The sequence below is a fragment of the Typopeltis vanoorti genome, chromosome 16, assembly GCF_054136105.1.
Source record: "Typopeltis vanoorti isolate ZY-2024b chromosome 16, IOZ_Tvanoo_1.0, whole genome shotgun sequence".
Taxonomy (NCBI): Eukaryota; Metazoa; Arthropoda; class Arachnida; order Uropygi; family Thelyphonidae; genus Typopeltis; species Typopeltis vanoorti.
In genome coordinates this window covers 3061290-3079806 of record NC_143564.1, presented here as the reverse complement: position 1 = coordinate 3079806, position 18517 = coordinate 3061290, and the positions used below count along the sequence as shown (strand labels likewise).

The 18517-nt window shown below is 34.3% G+C and overlaps 1 protein-coding gene across 1 annotated transcript in view; it reads right to left on the bottom strand.

Moving 5' to 3' along the window:
- Positions 1 to 18517, bottom strand: part of Tnpo-SR (transportin 3) — a 605621-nt gene that overhangs the window by 424913 nt on the left and 162191 nt on the right. The window contains exons 6-7 of the mRNA XM_090405918.1: positions 5599 to 5691; positions 370 to 516 (exon numbers count right to left, since the gene is read on the bottom strand). Of these exons, the coding sequence (XP_090262044.1) occupies positions 370 to 516; positions 5599 to 5691 (240 nt within the window). The remainder of the gene's footprint in view (positions 1 to 369; positions 517 to 5598; positions 5692 to 18517) is intronic.

The following is an 18517-nucleotide window of genomic DNA, read 5'->3' as shown; positions in this document are numbered from 1 at the left end:
TAATAATAATGAATTAAAATATTATTTAGGAAAACAGGTATCCAATAGTTATCCCATAGTATACAAAAGATTGGGAGACTGCACCCTGAACTGTATATAAATGGAAATATTTTATAGAATTCAAAAGAGAGAGGAACTTCAATAATAGTTTTAAATATATTTCCTTCTTTTTTTTTTTTTTTTTTTGAATTAGCAAAAAAAAAAAAAAAGTATTAATATCAACAATTAATTTTAGGATAATGAACAAGAGTACATTGCAAAAGAAATATGAAAATATAACAATTATTTCAATAAATGTTTCTGCAGAATTTCAGCTAAAATATGATATATAAAAAATAAAATTTTATGTACATTATTTGGATAACCTACCAATGACTGAAATACAAATCCTAGCAGTGAATGAAGAACAGGATCTTCAGTGGACATAACATTGGTTGCGAACCAACTTCCTAAACACCGAAATACTTTAATGTGGATCTTGGAATCATGCTGTGCAGGTGCTATTAAACAAGAATTCTGAAAAATAATTGAAACACTTCACATTCTATACTCAAGAATAATTTAGGCAATTAAATAAGTCTCATTAATTGTAACATTTTTACTCAGTGTTGCCACCCTCTCTCCTTCCTTTTCAAAGAAATCAGTGATGGTTCTTTCTCCATCAAATTATTGAATAGGGCAATGTTCAAACACAAAGGGTGAGGACAATCATGAAATTTGATCCACACTGTATTACACAAATTCTAAATAAATGTTGGATGATATTTCTCATACAAGCAAATAGTTTGATTGAAGCAATTAAAACTTATTTCTTTGTTTACTCTCTTGTCATGAAACAGATAGTTCATACTGCAAACAATTGTAACCAATAAATCTCTTCCCAATCTTACATAATATATATGAAAGGTTGGAAACCTGAAATATTTTTACTATTATGAGGGTTAGATAATTGAAACACCACTCTAAAGACCAAACATTACTTTTTTTTTTCACTTCGAAATACTCAGAGATTCATCCATTCCACATATTAGAATTTGTGAACTTACTGCTGGAATCAATTCACACCTACAGTTTTTCCTGATCAATAAGCAGTCTAATTTTTTGTCTGCCACCATAACACTCTTCTTTGTCTCTACTTTGTGTTTGCTAAATCCCATGCATATATTATCTTTTGTATTTTTGGAAAATTAGGTCATTCAGTGGAGAAGAGATTTAGCAAGCACTAATACCATATCCATTTGGTACCAGATGTCACATAATTTTGAGTCCTAACACCATATTAGTATCAACTTAGAACACAGGATCTGAGGAAGGATATGCCTGATTCATAGAAGCTATTTTAAATAAATTTTTATGTTTGTTTAAAGAGCTCAGATGCCCTGCTGCATTGTCATAATCTAAACTGGAATTTTGGCCTTTCCTGGCTTAAAGTTTGGGAAATTTTGATGCTTAGTAACTATTAATACTTATAACTGAAATACATTATACCCATAATATTGTTATTTATGTTTAGTTTGTCAGAATGTGCTTAAAACTCATCATTTGGTATGAATGATTAGCTGAGTGTAATTAAGTCATAATTTTGAATTTTGTTATCAATGATAATGAATAGTTACTTCTTAACCAAAATATTTTATATTTCACGATAATAAAACCTTGTTTATTTCTAATGTTTACAAGTTGCTCTCTGTATTAATTTATTTTTTTGTAAACATATATATGAGGTGTGACAATTTAATTTCTGGAATGCACATGTAAAAAAACCAACGTTCGGAACTATATATTAGTGGCTACAGTTGCTTTTGAAGTAATCCCCTTGAGCATTTATACACTGGTTTAGACGGTGTTCCAATTTTTGGAAACAGGCCTGGAACTCTTTTTCCAGAATACTCTAGTTCCTTTATCACATTATGCTGGTTATCAGCGATGTCAGGAAATCTTCGTCCTAGGGAATTCTTTAATTTTGGAAACCAGAAATCTCAGAGAGCTTAGTCAGGTGAATAAGCAGGAAGCTGGCCAAAAAATTGATTACCTAATTCGGTAATAAATTTCTTGGCCAGAAACTCTCTCACGATGAACGTGCTATGGATTACCACGTTGTCGTGATTTCTTTCAAAATCTTTCACATATCCAATTCTTCAGTTAAAATTGCCCTGACTGTTTCTCGATTCATTTGCAAATCATCAACCATTAATCACACACTTAATCGTCTGTCAGACCATACCAAATCTCGCACTCTGTTCACATTTGTGTTTATGACTGCCCACTTCTTCCATCCTGCGGTTATTCTAGCTGAAATTTCATTATCAAGTTTATAGTTGTTTGTTCATTTATCCATATTTATTTGTAGGCATATCTCCAGACTTCATTTAATTCAATAATCATATGTTCTAATTATTTTGATAAAGCTGCTACTAGTATATCATCAGAAAATTGTAGAATGCTTATTTTCCATCAATATTCAGTCCTCTTTTCTCCCAGTTCAATTTTCTCATAGCATATTCAAGAGCTATAGCAAATAACTTTGCCCTCTCTTTCTGACTCCTCTTTTTATTTCTATTTCTTTCTTTTCCATTTAAATTTATTTATAACTTAAGTATCAGCTACATATTCTCCATATGATTTATCATTTGCATCATATAACTATAGCATTTTGAATAGCTTTATCCTTAATAGCCTACCATATAGGCTGGTGATATGACTAAGTGAGTAGTTAACATACCTACTCTCCAACCAACTGGCTGCAGTTCAAATTCCACCACAGGCATGAAGTGGCTTGAAAAAGGTTCCATATTTCTTCTCTAAAGAAAATTTTCACATTATGTAAAAATGAAAAGCAGACCATGTTTTGGATAAAACCCACACGATCTCCTGGGAAAAAACCACCATGCAACACCATAGTAAATTCAAAAAAGAAAGACTATTCTTTGAATCTGCATCTGCATTCAGGAATCAACTGAATTTAAACAAATACGGTTGCATTAAACTTTCCAAAATTTCATCATCATCATCACGAACCATGGGCTCACTGCCCATTGATGTCCGATGCCTGTTTCACTATCTTCTTCCACCTTTCTTTGTCAGTGCACAGTGTCGCAGTTTTTGTACACCCATTCCACACCAGTCTTTTATATCGTCTATCCATTCTCTGTATGGTCTACCTCTTCTGTTTAAACCATCCAAAATACCAAACATAAATGTCTTTATCTTCCGGTCCTCACTCATTCTACAGATGTGTCCAAATAATTGCAGCTTCCGTTTTATAATCTTCTGCATTAGATTCTGTTTTGGTTGTATCTTCTGATAGAGCTCTTCATTGGTGATTTTCTGTACCCATCCTATTCTTAGAATCTTCCTGTAACAAGTTCTTTCAAATGCCAAAATTCTTTTTCTTGATTCCTTATTTATTACCCATGTTTCAGATGTACACTACACCGCTGAAGATGCATGTTTCCAATACTCTTAGTTTTGTTTGCAGACTGATCACTTTACTTTTCCAGATGTTATCCATGGCCTTCAGATTTGTTCTTCCCTTTGCAATCCTGATCTCTATTTCTTTTTTACAGTCCAAGTCATATGTCAGTTTACTTCCCAAATATGTGAATTGTTCTACATTTTCTATATCAGTTCCATCCACTTGTATCTTTTGTTTCATGTTCTTCTCACCAAGTACCATTGTCTTTGTTTTTTCAAAGTTCATAACAAGTCCAAATCTTTTCCTTTCCTCATTTAACAGTCTCGGTGTTTTTTGTAGTTCTCTTTCGTCTTCTCTTTCAATAAAAACAATGTCATCTGCAAATCTCAGATTGTTAATTCTCATTCGTGTACAGATATTCCTTTGGCATCTTCTTTCATTTTATCCATTGCTCTTTCTAAATGTGCGATGAAAATGCTTGGTGATATTGGGTCTCCCTGTCTAGTACCTCTGCTTGTTTTAAACCATTTCCCCAAATCATCACCTATTCTAACTGCTATAACTGCATTCTGATAAACATCTTTTAATGTAGCTATTAGTTTTTTATCAATTCCATAGGATTCCAGAACTGCTAATGTCACTTTCTGGTCAATATTGTCAAATGCTTTCTGAAAATCAACAAAGCAAGCATATATGTTTTTGTTTTTTCTCCTAGCTTTCTCTGCTATTAACCTCATTGTCAAAATCTGTTGAATTGTAGTTCTATCCTTCCTAAATCCTGCTTGCTTGTCTGCAAGGTATGCTTCCAATTGTGTTCTCAATCTTTCTGTCAATATGATCATCATCACTTTACCAAGGTGACTTATCAAGGCAATTGTTCTATAATTTTTACATTCTAGCTTATTTCCAAAATTTGGGAAACATTAATTATCAGAGATCCCTCTTTACATCCTAGGCCACCTGCAAATGCCCATAGAGGGCGCACCACTTAGATAGGACTTTAGTTTCACTCACTATTGTATTATATTTGTGTGTGTTGTTACAAAAAGTTTTTTTGTAATTCCTGAAGATGTCTCTGTGATGGAGACGAAATATTGGAAGTATTAAAATTAGTTTAAATCCTTTCTCAGTGCTGATAATATTCCATTAAACCTCCAACATGAATTCTTCACAGCACTTAAGCCTCAACACATGGATAATGTTCAATTCAAATTTTGATCTGATATATCAGATCAAAATTTTCAATTCAGATATCAGATTTCCTTTAAGAAAAGACATTAACCGACTTCATTTAGCATAAAAATGCTATTTAAAAAAAGCTAATTAAATATCCAATATCGCTTTACAGCCAAGTAGCAAAACATTTTGCTTTAAAATTTAAAAAAATTGAATCTTTGTTGTTCCTGTCATGAAAGATTTGCTTATGCTTGAATCCGCCGAAACTTTTATAGTTTCTATATTCAGCATGAAACTCTTGTAGTTTCTCTATTCGGCTTTGAAATAATGTTGGATTCAATATCCACTTAATTTTAATAATTTTGCATCGCTGAAGTGACACCTTTTAGCTCTTTATTTCAGTGAATCTTTGTTAATTTTCCTGGAGAGAGTTCAAAGGTATCTTTTAAGTGGTGCAATATCAAGGTAAGTCTTATGATGATGATGATTTTATTCTTGTAAGGTCTTGGTCACACAGTCTCTTTTGAAACATTTTAAGCTTAAGGCAATGTCTTGCTACCTGGCTATAAAACAATATGAGACATTTCTTGGCCTTTCTGATAATCTGATCCAACACCTGATAACTCTGACACCAACTTCTGCAAACAGATACTGAGAGAAATACAGAGGAAAAGCAAAGCAGTATGTCAAGTAACTACACAAAAGTTGTGGGAATAAACCCAGTTCTTAGTTGTCAGATGGAATTTTTATACATATCATAAGAATATTTTACCTGTCCCTAAATATATACGTGCATTATACTCTGTATATACTGCTATACTTCAATTCAAAATAGGGAAAGGGGACTATAACACACCACTCACTGTCTCTCTTGCTTAATCCACCAACTACACTTAACTATCATTGAAGAATACACCAGTCAAAAACTTTTGAATAATTATAAAAAAAAAAAGGTCATTTTTAAGATACATTAATTAGACAGAGAAATGTTTGGAAACTGTAATTACCAAAAGTTGTAAAACTTGCGGACAAACTTGAGAAAAATATTCTAAAATTTCTGAACGTCTGTTTGCTCCTAACCGCAGAGATCTACTATTTACCTGGAAAATATAAATAAAAAAATGTTTGAATTAAAAAATATAATTAGGATTTTTAAAATCATATATCTTGATTTTTCAACTGAGATAAGCTTTATAACTGAGATAAGCTATTCATATATAAATTCCTAAATGTATTATGCATTTTATATATAATTATATTAATAATGAGTGGATGGGTGGAGAAAGAGTAGCTATACACTTCTTTACGATACAAACACTTAAAATATATAAGTGCTGAATGTTCATTTTATTTACTAGATGATTTCTTCCAGAGTTCAAATGTAATTTCTAGAAATTCATCTTTAATCCTGTAATATTAATGTTCATAATTATGACAAGCAGTCACTTGAATTCTTCAGTATTCCTAATATCTTTAACAGGTCTACTGTTGACTACAAGAAAACTCATAGTTGGCAATCTACATTAGAACACCAAATACAAATTTTCTTGAATTTATTGTTGTGAATTTTGTCTCAGACTACAAGTTGACTCTAGCCCATGCAGGTATTTCAAATGAGAGAAGGGAAAGATTGGCATATGAAGTAATTATAGTGAAATCAAACTAAATACTTTTTACAAGAGACAATAAATGAGAAGTAACACAAGAGGTTTGTAAAATAAATACACAAACTATGCCATTAAAGGTGTGCTAACATGCCTGCAGAATTTACATGTTTATATTAATGGTTCAAAGTTCCTAGCCCCACAGGGAAAGAGAGAGAGTGTCTAGCATATTAGAAGGTTGTATTAAAATCAACACACAGTTGCTATAAGTCACTTATTTTTTTATGAGTATAAACCAATTTTTCTTCACGAGCCAATATATGATATAACTCATGACAAGATACTTTGCAGATGAAGCATACATAAAAAAAAGTATTTACTCATATGCTTTAATTCTTTTTCCTTAGCTAAAAGTTTTTAGCTAAGTGAAAAGTGACAAAGAGAAAAAAATAAAACAGAAATTATATATTTTTGAAGAGAAAATACCAAGAACATTTTGACAAGGCGGCAAGCTAATAACTGGTTTATGGTAGCAGTGTGATGTTGTTAGTGCACCACTGGTGTCACTCACGATATAAAGCTCACTGGTCAAACATTTCATGTCTATTAACCCCCCAACCAGCCACGACGTCTATAGACGTTGAGCTAAATCTGGATACGAAGCTCTAAAACCCATTGAATAACATGAATAAGAAGTGCAATTTGGGGTCACTATTTCATCCATATTGGCCGGTAGGGAGATTAAAGGAAAATATCTCTGAACCTCTGCATTGAGTTGCCTGCTCCCTTCCTGTGTAGGAAGAAACTATCAACCAGTAATATAGACAAGCAAACTCAAAAACTTTTTTTTTTTTTTTTTACTAAAAACGTTTGTAGTTACAGTGATAAAGAGAAAAATGTAACAGTAACTATGAAAAGTTGGTCCTTGTTGGTGATCTAAATAACAGAATAGGAAATGATTGTCAGACATACAGAAATATTCTGGGAAAATTTGGAGAAAAGAGCAAAGCTTTTCAAATATCCCGTGTATTTCAGCTGTTTTGGATGGAATAAGAAAGTGAAGGGAGTAAAACAAAATGCATAATTATTGTAGGATGCATGTTTGGATATTAGGCCAATGGCAATCAATGTGTTAAATGGCATCTGATTATTTGGGGGGGGGGGGGGGGAGTGTGTGTGGTGGGGGGTTCAGTTTGAATTTCACCTTTACTCTTCACACTATCAGCTCTGCTAATGTTTGTCAATTCTTCACATGATAAATATATTGCTAATTTTTCCAGGTGGCTTTCAAGAAACAACTCTACTAAATAAGTTTTAAAAGAGGTAAACCGTGAGTAGACATATCGGTACGCAATAAATAACGGAAAAAAACTCGCATAGAAAGATTATTTATTAGTATAATTTTCGCCTGTGTGTCACAGGCATCCTCAGTACATTAAGCTCAAAATTAAACACTAACTGACAATTCCAAAAAGCGTTATCTTACACCAGCTACTCAGGTGGCGCTTTTTGGAATTGTCAGTTAGTGTTTAATTTTGAGCTTAATGTACTGAGGATGCCTGTGACACACAGGCGAAAATTATACTAATAAATAATCTTTCTACGTGAGTTTTTTTCCGTTATTTATTGTGTACCAACTCTACTACATCAAGTGCAACAATAATAGGTATGTAAACTATGACATACACACAGAATGTAATGACATACACATGAAAAATAATTATTGTTTTTAAACACTAGAAAATTAAAATAATAAATCTAGAATTTCAAAAAAAAAAATTCAATAACCTTTTATATTCAAAAGTTATTGAATTTTTTTAATATAATTCCTGATGAGTGTTTATGTTAATGCCATATCCATCACTTTAATGTTCTACAGTTAAAAACTAAAAATACACTGATATTTAACAACCTGTTGATAGTATAGTTGTCAATGATCAACAACTCGGAATTGCAACAATTCAGACCACAAATATCCTGCTTTAGAGATATGAACACCTGAATCATATTTCTCTCAAAACCATCCTCAACAATAAAACATATAAGACAGATCTCATAGATTAATCAAATTAAGCATCTCAGTTTATAAATGAATAGTACATTTCATTAAAATTTGTTATGGCAATTTTCCATATTACAGCATGGAAATTAAAACAGTGATTTTAATCATTATTTTAGGGATTTATTGTTAGCTTTCATCTTTATTGTTAAATAAAGATGAAAGCTATAGTGAAATGAATGCAGTGGTGAGAGATAATAAGGAAATAAGTCTGGCAGAGGTTAAAGAAGCATTATGCAAGGTGAAGAATGGAAAATCCCCTGGGATATATGGTTTGAATTGATCAGAACTTCTGGTAATATACGGCTGAAATGGTTATGCGACATCTTTAAAACGATCTGGAGTAAAAAGGTGGTATCTGATGATTGAACCAACGGGATTACTGTTCTAATATACAAAGAAAGATCAAGAAAGGAGTGCAGTAATTCTAGAGAAATAACATTATTGTGTCATTGTGCAAACATTTATAAAAGATTGATGGCAAGAAGACTAAAAGATAAAATAGAGAAAAGTCTAAGAGGAGAGCAGTTTGGTTTTAGAAAAGGACAATTAACTGTTGATCTGATTTTTGCTGTAAGAGAAATGATGGAAAGATACCAGGAATTTAGATAAAGTGTTTGTGGAATTTCTTGATTTGGAAAAAGCCTTTGATTGGGTTTAATAGGAAAATGCCTGAAAAACTTTGGTAAAGATTGGCATAGAAAAAAGAAGAAATAGTCATGATAATATGTATGTTAAGTCTAAGAGCTGTGTGAAGACTAAATTTTGTAATTCGAAGTAGCTTACAGTTAAAAAATGGACTGCGACAAGGAAGTGGGTGTTATCTCCATTGCTGAACATCGTATTGATGAATAGTGTCCTAGATGTGATTAATGATATTTCAGAGGATATTTTTGAGAACAGGACTGGTGGTAGGAGTACTAGGGGGCCATCCATGGAAGCTGGGCAAGAGTGTGGTTAGTAAGGGTGTTAGAGCTAGGTTTTTTATTTTTAGAGTGGTGAATGAGTGGAATAAGCTGTCAGTCTGTTGTGGGTGCTATGACTGTGAATGAGTTCAAGGCAAAGTATGATAGATACTGTGTGAATGTTGAGGTAGTTGAACATGATGTTCAGGGCCTCCCTCGATGAGTCTAGGGACTCCTTGGAGTTGCCCATAATAATAATAATGATCAAAAAGGAGAAAGAGCCATGTTTGCAGATGATGTGGTGATTTGGGCACATTCAGAAGAACTACAGAAGGAACGGGACAAATAGAATAGTGTAACCAGAACTATGAATTACATATTAATACTACGAAAAATGATAGCATGGTTTTAATGCTATTAATGTAAACATTAATAGTCTTAGACTCAATGGAAAAGATCTGAAGAGTGATGAAAACTTCAAATATCTGGGAAGTATACTTTCTAGTGATGGAAGTTTAGACCATGAGATAATGAGGAAGATTTGACCTAAAGAAGTTTTAGATCAAACTTCTTTTAACAGTGTGAATAGTTACTTTGAGACAGTGAGGTCCCACTTAAGTGCAAGCTTTTAACAAAAGTTACTTTTTGCCCATTTTGACTTATGCAATAGAGACAGAGACCAATACAAAGTGACATGAATAAAATATACACAATGAAAATAAAAGTTTTATGGGCAATGTTGGCAAAAACAAGGAAAGACAAAATAAGAAATGCTTATGAACTCTCGCTTGAAGTGGTTTGGACATCTAATAAGAATGAACTTAGAAAGAATACCAAGAAGCATGTATAAAATGAAATTTGAGTGGAAGAGATCATGACCACAGAAAACAGAAATAAGAGAAGATAGAGACCTGAGAAACCTGACGTGGCACAGTATTCCTGAAGGAAGAATTTGGAAAGATGGAAAGAAATGGAGAGATCTGATCCACCTGACCTGACAGTTTCTGTTTTAGTTGTTGCTAAAGATTTTAATCTTTAGCAACAGCTGTTGTTACAGATTTTAATCATTATTTAAACCCTGCTCTCAACTTTAGTTATTGGAGGTCTGAGGTGGCATGATAAATGTTCATGTTTGGTCTCTAGAGCAAAGTTTAGGAACTACACTCACATTCACAGAAACTGCATCACCTGTTGCAACCATCGGTAATTAAATTTGCATGCCTATTTGAAAAGGAATAATAACACAATAACTGTCACAAATAATGAAGCAGGTAATATAATACAGTGGTGCCTTGGTTAACAATGGCCTCAGATAACGACGTACTTGGTTAATGATGAGTGGCTGTAAGAAAAAAATCTCTTGGTTAACGACTCTCGATTATGTGAATCTCTATCCGATCTAAAAAACCGGAATTTTCCGATCGCACTCAGCCACGCGCGGGAAGACATTGTCTAATAGAGAACAGCCATGCAGCATAGCTGTGAAGCTCAGATATGTTTGACCCATCACAGCCAGCTGTTTATGTTTTCCGTTTATTGTTTCTTTTCTTGTAGTGTACTGTGCTTTATTTTAAAATTTGTGGTTATAAATGCGTTTTATGATGAAAATGAGTATTTAAGCATTTATTTTTTATGTGTTGGTTCATATAGACAATAAATCGGTGGGTGCTTGTCACTGTTCATTCACCATCAAAAGGCAAAATAAAATCTCATCTGTATAATAATCGTTGTATCTATAAACTGTTAATCATTGTATGTTACGGTAAGTGCTGTATCGTCACCTTACAAACAAAATGCACTAAATCAAAAATTGCAGGTTTTGAATTTAACTGTTAACTTTGAAAACAAAGAAAAGTTTTTTCAAAAAAATTTTTTTTTTTTTTTTTTTGAACTTTTACTTTTTATTTTCAGGTGACGATATGTTCTATCACTTTCTTGTACACAACACAAAAAAAAGTTTTTTTTTTATTTCTTTGTAAAAAAAAGTCAGTTATTTTCTTTTGCTTTTTCAGTTATTTTCTTATGATTCTGACAGCCTCTACTTGGAGCTGAACCAAGTTTATTCTACTCCAAATTTCCCTTCTGCAACTTTTCTTAGCCTTTTCTCAAATATGCTTGTATAAATCTTACCAACAATAATCAGTAGGGAATTTCCTCTGTAATTCTTATATTTCATTTTATTTACATTTTTTTTTTTTTTTTTAAAGATGGATACTAATGAATGCTCTACTCCAATATTCTGGAATTCAATCCTCTGACCAAGTCTTCTGAATTACATGCCCACTGTAAAACTTTTATACCCTCCAGATTTCAGCATTTCTGGTCAAGTATCATCATCTCAAATGCCTTACTCCAACTTTCAAGTTTTGATAGTTTTTTCCTACCTCAAGTACTGATATGAACTCCTGATCACATTCCTCTTGAACATTTTCTGCCACCATGCTGTTGCTGCTTGTTTCATTTAGAAATCTTTTAAAGTAATTACTCCAGACATCCAGAATATCTTTATCTTCGGTTTTCATATCAACTTTATCATCTCTGATTCCTTTTACACGAAAATACTTATTTTCGATATTCTTACCAGTGTAAAATCTCTCATGATATGCAACTTCATAACTTATGTTCGTTTTATTATTATTATTCAGGCCTACATGGAGTCAAAAGACTCATCGTAGGAGGTCGTTTTTAGCAAATACAAAGTCTATCATACCACTCCTTGAACCCATTAACTGTCCCCACTCCAACCACTCTCACAGGCAATGCATTCCAAGGTTCAACCACCCCTCCACACAAAGAAACCACTCCTCACCCTCTTGCGCACAAAGGAGGCTCCTTTCGTAACTTCCAGAGATGGCCCCTAATCCAAAACTCTTGAACCGCTTGTTCCCCCCATCACATGCTGCCGAAGACATTTGTCCCTCAAGAATTCCAGAAATTCTATCCCCTTCTTACTACTTGCATTTTCCTCTTCCCAGCTTATACTGCTGTAGTTAAAATCTCCTGTAACAATCATTCTTCTTGCACTTGCCAAGCTCAACTGCCTAAACATCTCCTGGTCCCCACCCTCTGTGCTCCCTGGTTTATAGCAACACCCCAATAAATATCCTGCCTTGGCCACTTCTACCTCACACCATATGCTTTCAAAACCATTTGTGTCACTGCCTTCCAAAGCCTCTACTCTAAGAGGACATAAGTCATCACTTATCATAAGCAGTACTCCACTACCACGTTTTCCTTTCCTATCCTGCCGAAAAATGCTGTACCCTGCCACTTCAATTCTGGTTATTATATCATCCTCCATCAACCACGTCTCAGAGATCCCAATAATCTTTGGCCAGGTTGATGCTATCAGCGCCACCAATTCATTTTCTTTATTTCAGATACTCCTGGCATTAATATAGAACATAAAAATGTCACTGCTTCTATACCTATCATTGTCCCCTCTCGACCCCCCCCTGGGCTCAATGTTTACTACATCATCCCCCTTACCCCAAACACCCATTCCCACAAGAGGCCATCCCTGCTACCATCCACCCTCGGAATTCTAGTTTCCCTGCATTGATACACTGACCCGTTAAGAAAACAACGATCTTTCCAGATGCCTTCATCCTTCCTCATTCAAATGCGAGCAGTCTCTAGCATACAGTTCTCTTCTGTCTTCAAATGCCCTCCAAGCATCCACGTATTCAAATCTCTCTTCTCACACATTCTGACTATTATGTGATTCAGTATTGCTGCTCTTCTGCTCAGCTCGTCACTATCATACCTGGCCAACACACACACAATCTTCCCTCTCTGCGTTTTCATTTGCACAACTTCAAGCAAGAATCTCAAATCTCTTGCCGCCCGATTTACACTGCCCTCTCAAGTTATTCGTGCCCATCATCACAATCATCTCATCCATCCTTTCACCCCTCTTAATTGCCACAGCCACATTCTCTATTGTTCCTCCAAGCAAATACTCCTCATGCATCCTATCTTGCACACCATGGATCATTGAGTCACCATTCCCTCTCTCCTCCATCACTCCCATAACTCTCTCATTCCTTCTCTTCTATCATTCCCATACATCTCTCTCATTCCATCTCCTCTACTGCTCCTATTCTCTCCTCTTCTAGCATTCCCATACCTATCTCTCATTCCCTTTCTCCTACTGTTTCTATTCTACCTTCTAGCACTCCCATACCTCTCTCTCCTACAGTTTCCATTCTCTTTTCTTCTAGCATTCCCATACCTCTCTCTCTCATTCTCTCTCCCCTACCATTTCCATTCTCTCCTCTTCTAGCATTCTTATACCTCTCTCTCATTCCCTCTCTCCTGCTGTTTCCATTCTATCATTCCCAAAACTCTCCCTCTCTCCTACTCTGATTCGCCTTGCATTTATCTCTTCCATTCTCCTCATCTCATCTTTCATACTTCTCATCTCATTCACAAGACATTCCATCTCCCTCTGCAACTCAGTCATTCTAAATCGAAATTCACTCTCCCAAACAAAACCATCTCCGAAACTTTCACAGTCACTCACGCCTTCCACATTATCGAATATTATTTTCTCATTCATATTTTTTTCTTCATTCTCTCCTATCACACTACTCGTCTTCTGATATTAGTTTCCCGTTTCTGGAGCAACTAGGTCAGTTATTGATATATCTATTTCATTTATTTCCTCCCATCGCCTGCATTTCACGCACACCCCCACACTCCCCCCTCTCTCACCAACCACATATCCAACTCCTGAGACGCATACATGCCGCAAGTAATGCATGCCACAAAGTCCCTTATTATAGTACTTATAATGGAGTTCTTAAATGGATATTTACATGTTTTTTTGTTTAGGAGAATGTATTTAGAGAAATGTTAATTTTTGCAATAATCTTGTAATGAGCCTTTGTTAAAATAATGTGGCTCATGATGTCATGTAACGATACTAACTCATGTTAAATCGGTAAGTCTAATTATAAAAATAGTGAAAAATTCCAGGAATTGTCACAGATAGAAATTTCCAAAGACGCACGAAGAATGACGTCATCATGTCCAATGGTTAATACGTAACAATAGTGAAGAAGAATTGCCATGGATAGAGAATTTCAAAGATGCGCGAAGAATGACATTAGAATGTCTGAAGGTCAATACATGACCATTTTTGAGAGACACACACGCATGTGCACAAGAGAAGTCCAAGTGTATATAAAGCAGGTTGTTGAGGAGGAAATTTGACTTGGAGTTTTCAAAGCCTTCTCTTATCTGGGTCAGCCGTCACGTAAGGTTGTTGTCAGGAATTAAAAGAGAAGGAAGTTGGTCTTAGGGTTTTTTAAGCCTTCTCTTACCTGGGTCCAACGTCACACTAGGTTTGATGTTGGGAATCTAAAGAGAAGTGTCATGAGTTGTGAGTCTTCTGCCTGGGTCCATCGCCGCATGAGGAGTATTGTGTTGATCGTCTCAAAAGGAAAGAGCTGCACATCGCAGCCAAGTTAAGAGTCCTAAACGGTAAAGAATAATATACGACTCGGAGAAGAAAAAAATTTAGTGGGAAAATGAGGAACGAGCCGGCAAAAGGAAAGAAAGACAAGAAGACTTACCTGTGAACAAAAGGTTAATGTGAAAGACAGTGTGCTGAACAAGAATTGCTAATAGTTATAATACTGAACAAAAATGTATGTCATGTGTTTATGTTTATCATAATGTATATTAATGTTGAATTAGGCTTAAACAAGGTATGACTTACATTCAGTTAATGTTATGCTAGACTGTGAATTACCTTAGAAGTTAGATTAGAAAGAATTGAGACTAGCAAGATAATTGTAATCACATTGTATACATATGTGAACGTGAATCATTCTGTAAATATCTAGTTTTCACTTAATTAAATGGTTTGTGAACAACACATTGAACTGACTCTGTCAATGTACTATCCTAAAATATTTGAACCTGCATAAGATAGATGTCTATGGAATTTATAATTAAGCCATGACTAATATAAATCAAGGATATATATAAGTGGGAAAAATAAACGATATCTGCTTTGTCTTTGATTTAAGATCTTATACCCTCGCACGCAATATATAGTCTAACAAGCACAGTCGTAAAACAAATAAATGTCTTAGACTATAGAGCGTGGGAAATAAGATATAGTAGAATAAATAGATGGTGGCAGCCGATAGTTAAGGCAGTCAACCATTCACAAATATTAAATAAAGAAGGCAAAGCAGAGTAATATAGAATACAGAATGTAAAATTATAACATCTGTCTTCACAAGACTTTGCTTACAGTGCTCTGCTCTGCTCTGCTTTATTACAATTTTCTCTGTATTCTCTGAGAGCAAAAGCTGACTTACTTGTCAGGAACTTTTAATATATTTTTTCTTTTTCTTTGAATGCCTCTTTAACTTCCTTAGATGTTACTATCCTTGCAGACAACCTCACCACATGTCTCTCAATGAATTAATGAATGATTACTTCAAGGTCTGCCAGTAAATCTGCAATGTTTGGTTGTTGTTTTCATCATCAAATTCCTGACATGTACCTCAATGGGTCTGGTTATTATAATAATACTACATGAAAAACTTACATCATTACTAACTTCCTATCAACAATTTTCCAACAAATCAATCTGTTCTCTGTCAAGACTCCAACGTTACTAGATCTTATATTTCTGTCTTCTAAGGAACGTTTTACTGTATCAATCCACCTATATCTTGGTCTTCTCTGCATTTTTTTTTTTTACCTGCCAACCTGGTAAGGAACACTTGTTTTGCTAATCTTTCCTCTCCCATTCTGTTTAAGTGATCATACCACCTGAGATTAGCTCTGCAACACATTCTTGGATGCTAACAATAGGAACTTCTTTCCTAATATCCTCATTTTTAACATGATATTGCCATTGATGCCATCTGTTCACACACCTGATCTTTCTCAGGACTCTCATATCAGTGGTCTCTAGTCTTTGGTCAAGTGTTTTATTTCTAACCCAGGTCTCAGATCCATAAATTAAAATTGGTTTGAACACTGTCTTGTATACAGCTAATTTAGTGTTTTGAATAATTTCTCTCTTATTCCATATGAATTTATTCAGTTGACTTCCTACCATATGTTTTTTGTTGATTCTGCTGTCTATTTCCATATTTAATTTACCATCCTCACAAAAAATTGTAACTAAGTAGTTTAAATTATAAAATATACACACATTTACATAAGAATATTATTTAATTTGCCAAATATTTCAGTCTGAATATTACAGACCATCTTCAGTGGCTACATAGGAAGAGTTTTGAAAAACAAGGTAGAATACAAGCAATTGATCATTGAATTGCTCATATTCAACCTACCTATTAGTGATGTCATATTGCTAAGTATTAAGAGAGTAAACGTTTTTTTTATCAGAGTCATGATTAAATTAAAGATATTAATTCAGAAATTCATGTAATAATCTTAAATAACATTAGACTAATATAGGGGGGAAAAAAAATTAATGTGCTATTCTGATTAAACTTTCCTAAATTTTTGATACAGATATACAGTCATTACGATTCAAGTTAGGATGTTGAAGTAAGGCCTCCACACTTTCTTTAAATAAACGTTCAAATTTATAGCAATATCTGTGTAGGAGGAGAGTCTTGGACCAAAGGATGTTGTGGCTTGTTTCTATTCCGTGCTGAGCTAATCCAGATTTCTCGGGTTTGTTGTGTTGAATGGATGATTGATGCTCTTGAATTCTTTTTTCTAGAGAGCGTCCGGTTTGTCCAAAGTAGGAAAGATTACAGTTACATGGAACTTGATACACACCAGGTAGAGACATAGTTGAGTGTTTATCTTTAGAAGAAGGAAAATGGGTGAATAATTTGTTAATAGGTGTATAAATGGCTGTTAAATCATATGTCTTCAGAATTCTTGAAATTGGTTCTGAAATCCCAGAAATGTAAGGAATTGGAACTAGACATAATGAATCTTTGCTGTTTTGTGTTGGATTGTAAGAATCAAAAAGATGTTGTGTACTCTTTTCGGAGAAGCCATTTAGTTTCATGTGATGTTTATTAGTCGAAAGTTCTTTCTGTAATAAATGAGAAGACGAACAATTAGTTTTGGCTTGTCGGATTAAACATTTTATGATTCCTGTTTTTTGACAAAGATGATGGGCAGATTCTTTGAGAATATAACGACCTGTGAAAGTTGGTTTTCTGTAAACTGTTGTTGTAAGAATACCTGAAGGTGAACAAATGAGCGTTTATTTAAAGAAAGTGTGGAAACCGTATTTCAACTTCCTAACTTGAATCGTAATGACTGTATATCTGTATCAAAAATTTGGGAAAGTTAAATCAGGATAATGCATAATTTTTTTTCGCCCTATATTAGTCTAATGTTATTTAAGATTATTACATGAATTTCTGAAATAATATCATTAATTTAATCATGACTCTGATAAAAAATGTTTACTCTTTTAATACTCAGCGATATGACATCACGCGACTCGTTCTATTTGTGAATGATCAATTGCTCGTATTCCACCTTGTTTTTTAAAACTATACCTATGTAGCCACTGAAGATGGTCTCTGTAATATTCAGACTACTGAAATATTCGGCAAATTAAATAATATTCTTGTGTAAACATGTATATATTTTATAATCCTAATGTCACAAGTATCTTTAAAGAATCAAAGTAGTTTAAATGTTTTATTTGTCTTTAGGTTCTCTATTCACAATGCAGTTCACATTTTCAATGTTTCCTATTTTTATTATCTTTGTCATGTTATTGCTAATTTTCATACCAAATTTATTACAGTTATTCGATTTAGTCAGGGAATCATGCACTTATTATTATTACGGGCAACTCCAAGGAGTCCATAGACTCATCAAGGGAGACCCTAACATCATCTCAAGAACAATTATTCGACATTCACACAGTATCTATCATACTTCGCCTTGAACTCATTTATAGTCATGGTACCCACAACAGACTCTAGCAGCTCATTCACCACTCTCCAAGTAAAAAACCTAGCTCTAACACCATTGCTAACCACACTCTTGCCCAGCTTCCATGGATGGCCCTAGTCCTCCCACCACCAGTCTCCTATTCTCAAAAATATCTTCTGACATAATCTTATAGAAACCCTTCAGTAATTTGAAGGTCTCAATCATATCACCCCTTTTCAGCCTATCAACCAATTTCTGCAACCCACAAATCTTCAACCTGTTCTCATAAGGTTCATTCCATAGACCTGCTATCATCTTGGTCACTTGTCTCTGGATCTGCTCCCCCTCCTCCCCCTCCAGAAGAAACCCTGGCATCCCTATCTGGGCATAGGAGTCTAAATGGGGTCTTATCAAGCCTCGATACAGAGGAACAATAACCTGTTCGTCTCTG